This window comes from Gossypium arboreum, chromosome 5, assembly GCF_025698485.1.
Source record: "Gossypium arboreum isolate Shixiya-1 chromosome 5, ASM2569848v2, whole genome shotgun sequence".
Taxonomy (NCBI): Eukaryota; Viridiplantae; Streptophyta; class Magnoliopsida; order Malvales; family Malvaceae; genus Gossypium; species Gossypium arboreum.
Genome location: NC_069074.1, coordinates 30,315,326 through 30,324,978, shown reverse-complemented (window position 1 = coordinate 30,324,978; position 9,653 = coordinate 30,315,326). Strand labels below are relative to the sequence as shown.

General features: G+C 40.5%; 1 protein-coding gene across 1 annotated transcript; it reads left to right on the top strand.

The window, feature by feature from the left end:
* Window positions 1-4,195: 4,195 nt before the first annotated feature.
* On the top strand, window positions 4,196-5,698 carry LOC108451462 (uncharacterized). The gene has a single exon (XM_053027525.1). It carries the CDS (start codon window positions 4,196-4,198, stop codon window positions 5,696-5,698), a length of 1,503 nt encoding a protein of 500 aa, XP_052883485.1.
* The last annotated feature ends 3,955 nt before the right edge of the window (window positions 5,699-9,653 follow it).

Genomic DNA, 9,653 nt, shown 5'->3' with positions numbered 1-9,653 from the left:
AGTGAGCTTTAAGTTCTTACCCTAGGGAGTATAGTGATTGCCTTTAGTAAGCTACCCTTATAAGTGCTTGTTTATTATACCTTTTATATATGACACTGACTTATTTTATTTTGCTATCATTGCATGTCACTCAACATTTAAAGGTATCGATTCACGGTTCGATTTCTAGATTATAAAGTTTCGTAATGAGGAACGAATATCTTGATAAAGTGGAGGACAAAGCTTCTGTCTGTGCGTGGTCAGAAAAAACCCAGTTAGAGAAAGGAGATAGTGTCACCGAAGGGTATACGTCAAAAGGAGATAGTGTCACCGAAGGGTATACGTCAGAGTTGTGGGACTTCACTCATATTAGTTCAACACAGAATGAGTTTCAAGAGTTGAAAGACATTTGGGCCCAATAGGATGACGAGGCTAAGCAGTTGTTCTACCAGAATTATGGAGATCTTCCCTATTTGCTAGACATCAAGGTGGATAAGCATCTGTTTCGAGCTATGGTACAATTTTGGAACCCTGCTTATAGTTGTTTTACATTTGGAGAGGTGGGTTTAGTACCTACTTTGGAGGAGTATACGACCTTGCTTCGCTGTCCAAAAATTCAAGGTAACAAAGCTTATGTTAGGGCTGCTAATCTCTCAACTTTCGTGAAGAAATTAATGATGATCATAGGGATGAGTGAACAGTGAGCCGCAGCTCAAATCCAACAAAAGGGTGATGGTAAATGCATTCCGTGGGCAAGTTTGAGGGATCTGATATTGGCGCACCCAGATGCGAAGAAGAGGGTTGATGTCTTGGCCTTAAGTATTTATGGTTTGGTGATTTTCCCCAAAGCTATGGGGCACATAGATGAAGCAGTTGCGGATTTATTCGATAGACTTGGTAACACACCTGTGCCTGCAATCCTAGTTGAGATGTTTAGATCCTTGAGTGCATGTCGGAGAGCTGGTGAAGGTAGATTCATTGGATGCGCACAGTTGTTGTTAGTATGGTTCCACAGTCACTTTTGGAAGGTTGATAAGGTTCCTTGCCAAGGGTTCTTTGAGGATTATTCTCTTTTAAAGGAAGCAGCAGCTACTCCAAGGAGAGACGACATTACAGAGGAAAGGTGGATGGAAATACTTCAGAATCTCCGAGAGGAAGATGTTATGTGGAAAGCCCCTTGGATGACTCCTAATGAAATCCTTTATTGTTGCAGAAGCTTTGATTGGGTACCTCTTCCTGGAATTTGGAGAGTTGTTGGTTATGCGCCATTACTCGTCCTAAGGCAATACAAAGCAGGGTAGTTTATATCGGTAACACAAATGCTAGCTCAGAGTGATTTCTCATATAAGGGGGATCATTATAAGAAAAAGATGCGAGAGATTTCTGAGGCTTGGAAGAAAATTTACTGTGTGAAGATTCTGACTAAAGGCCCGACTACAACTCTTGAGTACAAAGGGTGGTTTAGCAAGAGGATCAATGATAATATCCCTAGGCCGAGTTTGGGGGCTGCTCGATCGATGGAAGAGAGTTTATGAGTGATTCTATCGGAGTTAGAGGTCATAAAGCAAGAATTCGAAAGGAAAAATTTGGAGCTCGGGAAAAAGATAAAAAGGCTTGAAGAGGAGAAGATGTACCTAAGCTTAGACGTCGACATTCAAAAAATTGAGGTTGAAAAAGTGAAGAAATAAAAGAGGAAGATTGAGGAAGACCGAGATGACTTGAAGATGCAATATAAGAGGATACAGCTATCAATGAAGAGAGCTGGATTGGGGAAATCTTCAGAGCAATGGCAACAAGAGGTTTAAGAAGAAAAAGCCAAAGCCGAGTATTGAGAGAAGAAGTTTCAAGAGATGCAGGCAAAGAATCAGGCCCTAGAGAAGGAGAATCAAGGATTAAAAGCTAAGGTGACTGAGCTTGGATGATCCCTTCATCATCACCGAAGTCGTAACTCTGCAGTCGAATTAAAGGCAAGTCTGAACAAGATTGAGGAAATGAAGCACAATATTGGAGGGTTGGAAGCAGCATTGTAGAACTGTGAACTTTAGATTGAGCAGTTCGAGGCAACAGAAGGACATTGGAAGGGAGAGCTTCACCATTTTCAAGATCAAGTCAGAGATAGGGACTATCTCTTGGGAGAAGTCATAATCTAGATTCGAGAGGTTGCTAATCATTTATAAGACCTGGCAACGCAAGCTAATGTATTGAGTGCAAAGTATGAGTTAGTGTCAGATAGAGGTCGAGAGTTAGCTTTGTTATTGGATAGGGTTAAAATTCTGGGCCTGAGAGTGAAAGCGTATTTGTAATTCATTTTGTGTAAAGATTTTTTGTTTCTTAAATAACGTTTTCTAAAAGAAATTGAATCAGAATTGATATCTTTTTGCATTCATGCATTTGCATCTCATCGCATCATATGCATTCCAATTTATAGAAGGACCCTAATTAGTTAAAATTACAGAGAGAGTGAGAGAAAGAAAACCTGGAAGCAACACATCCTTACGGTACACGCACTAAGACAAAGAATATGGATTAAAGACTTGAGAAGATCCAGAAAGAAATGCAAGAGCAATTGCAGAAACAATTGGCAAAAATCCAACAAGAGATGAAGGATCAAATGTTGGAGGCTCAAATGAATATGATGGCTGAAATGGCCCAGCTGCTGAATGGGGCAACGGATAAAGGAAAGGCCTTTATGACTATCACTGAAGAGGATAATGAGGATCATCCTCTGGGTTTTACTCCACCCCATGTGCAAACTCAGCCTGAGGCATATCTCCGAAGGCCGTCCATCATAATAAGGCCTCAACATGGGCAAGTCGATGCTGGAATACCCATGAATTTTCAAATTGGCTCGGGATCCAACCCGGGAGATAACCCTACCAATCCAGTCATCCCTGATTTAGATGTAGTTGAGAGGGAAGAGATAAGACTCGAATCATCAAGGCAATTAGAGGAACGTTGCAGATGGTTAGAGGAGAATTTTAAGGCATTGGAAAACACTGATAATCGTCAGGGAATTGATGCCAAGGACTTGAGTTTGGTCCAAGATTTGGTGCTTCCTCACAAGTTCAATATGCCGAAATTTGAGAAGTACAATGGAACTACTTGCCCTGAGGCCCATATCACCATGTTCTTTAGGTAGATGACTGGCTATGTAAACAATGATCAATTATTGATCCATTGTTTTCAGGATAGTTTGGTTGGGGCAGCGGCTAGGTGGTACAATCAATTGAGTCGCGCAAGGATCGATTCTTGGAGAGACTTAGCGCAAGCCTTTATGCAGCAATATAATCATATGACTGACATGACTCCTGATAGAATCACTTTTCAGAACATGGAAAAGAAGCCTAATGAGAGCTTATATGCACAGAGGTGGAGGGAGGTTGCCATGCAAGTTCAACCACCGCTCTTGGAGAAAGAAACCACCATGCTGTTCATTAACACCTTGAAGGCCCCATTCATTACTCATATGATTGGAAGTACCACCAAGAGCTTTGCTAATATAGTTATGGCAAGAGAAATGATTGAGAATGCCATAATGGGTGGCAAGATAGAGGGGGAAACTGCTAAAAGATCTGCCCCAAGAAGGAAAGATAATGAGGTGAACAATACGAGTAGTTATAATTCAAAAGCGATTACAGTTAGTCAACCCAGAGCAACTACAGTTGGGCAACAGGATTCCCAAAAGCAGGGATCTAGTTCGAGACAAAATTCTGAGAAGGTCTCATTGACGCCTATCCCGGTGACATATCGGGAGCTTTATCAAAGTCTATTTAATGCGCATGCAATAGCTCCTTTTCATTTGAAACCACTATAATCCCCATATCCTAAATGGTACGATGCAAACGCCAAATGTGAATGCCATGCAGGGATATCGGGGTATTCAATCGAAAATTGCACTGGCTTTAAAAAAGCAGTGGAAAGACTTATTGAGATAGGGGTCGTAAAATTTGATGACACCCCTAGTACAGAGAACCCGTTGCCAAACCATGGTGATCAAGGGGTAAACGCAATTGGGGACACTGGTATGAGAAGGATTAAAGAAGACATGGCTGAGGTAAAAATGCCGATAAAAATAATCTGGGAAGAAATAACGAAAGGAGAAATGATAATCTCTAAAGAGGGAAATAAAGGAGCAAGGGACTACTGCGAGTTCTATGCAGAAGAGGGACACGAGATTTAGGAATGTGACGAGTTTAAGGTTTTGGTACAAAGCCTTATGGATAATAAGGAGCTAGAATTTTATGAAGCTGGCTCAGATGAGGGACATGTATGTGTATTGGAAGGTGAACCAAAGAATCAAAGAATCAACCAGCCAAAGATCATTATTTCTCTACCAAGGAATAATGAAGTCGAGACACAAATAGTGCTGAAAGTCATTATTCACAAACCCGTTTCCTTTCCTTATAAAGATAACAAGAGGGTACCCTGGAATTATGACTGCAATGTGACAATAACAGAGAGAGAAGATATAGCTAGTACTTCTAAGGAGGCTCAAGTTGAAGGATCCTACACACGTAGTGGGAAGCGTTATGATGCAAAAGGCATCAGAGTTGAGCCTACGAAAGTGAAAGCCTTTGACGTCGAGAAGGAGAATAGGGCTGAGTTACTTGTTAATGAGCCAGTGAAGGAAGAAGAAGCTAGAGAGTTTATAAAATTCCTGAAACACAGTAAGTACAGCATGGTTGAAAAATTGCGCAAACAACCAGCTCGTATATCAGTGTTGGCTTTGCTTCTCAGTTCAGAGGTACATCGTGAGGCATTAATGAAGGTGCTCAACGAGACTTACGTTACTAATGATATATCCGTCAACAAGTTGGATCGATTGGTTAGTAACATAAGCGCTGACAACTTTATTTATTTTAATGATGATGAAATCCCACCTGGTGGCATAGGATCAGCTAAAGCTTTGCACATCACCACTCGCTGCAAAGGATATATATTGCCAAGTGTGCTTATTGATAATGGGTCAGCTTTAAATGTCATGCCACTGTCCATATTGAACAGATTTCCCATAGACAGTTCTTACATGAAAACATGCCATAATGTAGTGAGAGCATTCGATGGCACGGAAAGAAATGTCATGGGAAGAATTGATATCCCCTTGCTGGTAGGGCCAAATGTGTATGAGGTAGACTTTCTAGTGATGGAAATCAAGCCCTTTGATAATTGCTTATTGGAGAGGCCTTGGATACATTCAGCAGGAGCAGTGCCCTCATCTTTGCACCAGAAATTAAAGCTAGTAACAAACAGACGGTTGATCACCATAAATGCGGAGGAAGACATTATAGCAGCAGTTACTAGTGGCGCACCCTATGTAGAGGCAAACGAGGAGGCCGTTGAGTGCTCTTTTCGTTCCTTAGAATTCGTTAATGCAACATTTATTTCAGAGGGTAATGAGGTGCCGGTGCTTAGGATGTCTAGGACCACAAGAATGGGTTTGCAGATGATAGTGGGGAAGGGAGCCTTGCCAGGAAAAGGATTGGGAAGATATCTCCAAGGAGGAATTCAAGTTCCAGAACTAAAAGAGAAAAGAGATCATTTTGGTTTGGGTTTCAAGCCAGATCATAGGCAAAGAATGAAGGAAATAGAGAAGCGTCAAGAAAGAAGAAGGGCGCGTTTAAGTGGAAGAGAGGTAGAGTTGGAATCAATGACGTTCCCTCATATATCCCAGACATTTATATCAGGAGGGATAATTCACCCTAAGAGAGGGTTGCTCTAATAAAAAAGTCATCATATCAATGCTGTATATAATGAAGAGTATGAACGAAGAAACCTTGAGGGCATTCGCCCTTACGAACCGGGAGGCTCTTTAAATAATTGGACTGCAGAAGAACTTCCTGTAGTTTTTAAAGATTTTTCAGAGTAATTTTCAGAACACTCTTGTTGCTCTAGAGCCTAGGAGTAATAAGATTTCATTTGTAAAATAGGCTCATGTTCGGATATTTGCATTTCAATAAAACACAACTTTTGTTATCAATCCGAGTGAATATTCTTTTATACCAATCAATATTCTTCTAACCTTCTTAAAATTCTTTCAAATCTTTTCATTTCATTCATAACATATAAACAAACATTCTTAAATTCATTCATTCTTTGTACATTCTTTCGTACCCTGCAGGTCCTTAGATATCAATGACATGGGCACTGATACTACAGATCCTGAATTCTTTTTTGAGCAAGACATGTGTTTAGAGGAACCTCAGGATTTTGAAGATGACAGGGATTGTGATGTGTCTCCAGATCTGTTGAGAATGATGAAACAAGAGGAAAAACAAATCCTACCCTGTGAGAAAGAGACAATAGAGAATGTAGTCTTAGAGAAGGAAAAAAGGTGAAAATTGGGACACACATTGCTAAGGAAACGAGACAAGGTGTTGTTGAGCTGCTACATGAATTCAAAGATATCTTTGCATGGTCATATCAGGATATGCCAGGGTTAAATACTGATATCGTGGTACATCATCTCCCCATAAGATAGGATTGTAAGCCAGTCCAACAAAAATTGTGAAGGATGAGGCCTGATATTGTGCTGAAAATAAAAGATGAAGTCAAGAAGCAGTTTGATGCTGGATTCCTACAAGAGGTTATGTACTCAGAATGGGTGGCTAACATTGTGCCTATCCCTAAGAAGGATGGGAAGGTACGAATGTGTGTTGATTACAAAGATTTGAACAAAGCTAGCCCAAAGGACAACTTTCCTTTACCCCACATCGACACTTTGGTGGACAATACAATGAGATATTCATTGTTTTCCTTTATGGATGGCTTCTCAGGGTATAATCAGATAAAGATGCATCCTGGGGACATGGATAAAACCACCTTCATAACATTGTGGGGAACCTTTTGTTAAAAGGTAATGCCCTTTGGGCTGAAGAATGCAGCAGCAACATATCAAAGGGCTATGGTGACCTTATTCCATGATATGATGCATAAGGAGATTGAGGTGTATGTTAATGACATGATTGCCAAATCTCGAACAGAGACGGAGCATATTGAAGTCTTGAGGAAGTTGTTCCTGAGATTGAGGAAGTTTCAGTTGAAGCTTAATCCGGCAAAGTGCATCTTCGGAGCTAGGTCGGGGAAGTTATTGGGCTTTGTGGTCAGCGAAAAGGGAATAGAAGTTGACTCAGACAAGGTTAGAGCCATACGAGAATTGCCTCCACCACGTACTCAGAAGGAAGTTCGGGGTTTTCTTGGAAGGTTGAATTATATCGCTCGGTTTATTTCACAATTAACCAAGAAATGTGATCCTATATTTCACCTCCTTAGAAAACACAACCAAAGTACTTGGGATGAGGAATGCCAGAATGCTTTTGATAAAGTCAAGCAATACTTGTTAAACGCTCCAGTGTTATCCCCGCCCAGTCCAGATAGACCATTAATTTTGTACTTATCAGTGTTTAGTAATTCTATGGGAGGTGTGCTTGGTCAATATGACGAGTCAAGAAGGAAAGAGAAGGCAATATATTACGTCAGTAAGAAGTTCACAGAGTGTGAGATGAGATATTCGTTAATTGAGAAGTTGTGTTGTGCTTTAATCTGGACGACTCGAAGGTTGAGGCAATATATGCTATATCATACGACTTTGCTAATTTCGAAACTTGATCCATTAAAGTACATGATGGAGTCAACAACCCTAAATGGAAGAATGACAATGTGGCAAGTACTGCTTTCAGAGTTTGATATAGTCTATGTGAGTCAAAAAGCTATAAAAAGAAGCGCGATAGCAGAATTTCTGGCTAGCAGAGCTCTAGAAGATTATGAACCATTGAGCTTTGATTTCCCTAATGAGGAGATGATGTATGTGGCAACTACTAAAGAATATCCTTGGAAGCTGAACTTTAACGGCGCATCCAACACGGGAGGAAATGGAATTGGGGTAGTCTTAGTATCCTCAAATGGTGATCATTATCCATTTACATGTAAATTGGATTTTGACTGTACGAACAATATGGCTAAGTATGAAGCATGCATCATGGGGATTCGAATGGTCAAAGAGCGAAAAATTAGAACCCTAGAAGTATATAGAGACTCTGCGTTGGTAATTTACCAGCTTAGGGGTGAATGGGAGACAAGGGACCCGAAGTTGATTAATTATCGAAAGGTAGTTTTGGAGTTACTTGAGGATTTTGATAATATCACCTTCAATTATCTCCCACAAGACGAAAATCAGATGGCAGATGCATTAGCAACACTACCTTCCATGATTAAAGCAAATAAAAAAGAGGATGTGAGACCAATTCAGATGAGTATTTCTGAGGCTCCAGCTCATTGTTGTAACATTGAAGAAGAGGAAAAGGATGACCATCCTTGGTATCAAGATATATTACTGTATGTGAGAAATCGTGAATGTCCTAAGCAGACAACTGAGAATGGCAAAAGAACCTTGAGGAGGTTAGCCTACGAATATGTACTAGATGGGACATCCTTTATAAAAGAAGGAAAGATCAGATGCTTTTGAGATGTGTGGACACTGTGGAAGCCAGACAAATCTTGGAAGAAGTACATGAAGGTGTTTGTGGGACACATGCTAATGGCTTTATAATGGCAAGGCAAATCATGAGGTTTGGATACTATTGGTCTACTATGGAAGGAGATTGTATCAGCTATGCCAAGACGTATCATAAATGCCAGATATATGGGGACAAGATTCATGTACCACATTCACCTTTGCATGTTATGACTTCTCCATGGCCCTTTTCCATGTAGGGCATGGATGTCATTGGGCCAATATTACCAAAATCTTTGAATGGGCATCGTTTCATTTTCGTGGTCATTGACTACTTCAAGAAATGGGTAGAAGCAGCTTCATATGCTAGTGTTACCAAGTCGACAGTAAGTCGATTTTTGAAAAAGGAGATTATTTGTCAGTATGGAATGCCTGAGAGGATCATATCAGACAATGCTTTGAACTTGAATAACAGTACGATTGTGAAAGTCTGTAGCCAATTCAAGATCAAACATCATAATTCATCTCTATATCGCCCAAAAATGAATGAGGTAGTGGAAGCTGCCAACAAAAATATCAAGAAGATAGTGGGGAAAATGACTGAGACCTACAGAGATTGGCATGAGAAATTACCATTTGCACTCTTTGCCTATCGAACGTCCGTCAGAATCTCTACTGGGGCAACTCCTTTCTTGTTGGTTTATAGGATGGAGGCAGTGTTACCCATTGAAGTGGAAATACCGTCTCTTCAAATTTTGTTAGAGATAAAGCTAGATGAAGTAGAATGGATTCAATCGCGGTATGATCAATTGAACTTGATTGAAGAAAAGAGGCTAAGGGCTATTCGTCATGGTTAGATGTATCAGAAGTGAATGATGCGAGCTTATAACAAGAAAGTTCGTCCAAACGAATTTCACGAAGGGGACCTTGTACTGAAAAAGATTCTTCCCATACAAAAAGACTTAAGAGGAAAATGGATGCCGAATTGGGAAGGGCCGTATGTTGTGAAGAAGGCTTTCTCTGGTGGTGCACTGATTTTGACAGAAATGGATGGGAAGAGTTTACCCAATCCAGTGAATTCAGACTCAGTCAAGAAGTACTTTGTCTAAAGAGAAGGGAATCCAAGGTGAAAACCCGCAAAGGGCACTCTAAGACTTCTAAAAAAAAAAAAAGATGGAGAGGCCAAGGTGAAAACCCGCAAAGGGCGCCTTGAGACCAAAGGTGA

Bases quoted from the DNA above. Each gene is read 5' to 3' on its own strand.
- LOC108451462 (XM_053027525.1), top strand. From the start codon at position 4,196: ATGGATAATAAGGAGCTAGAATTTTATGAAGCTGGCTCAGATGAGGGA.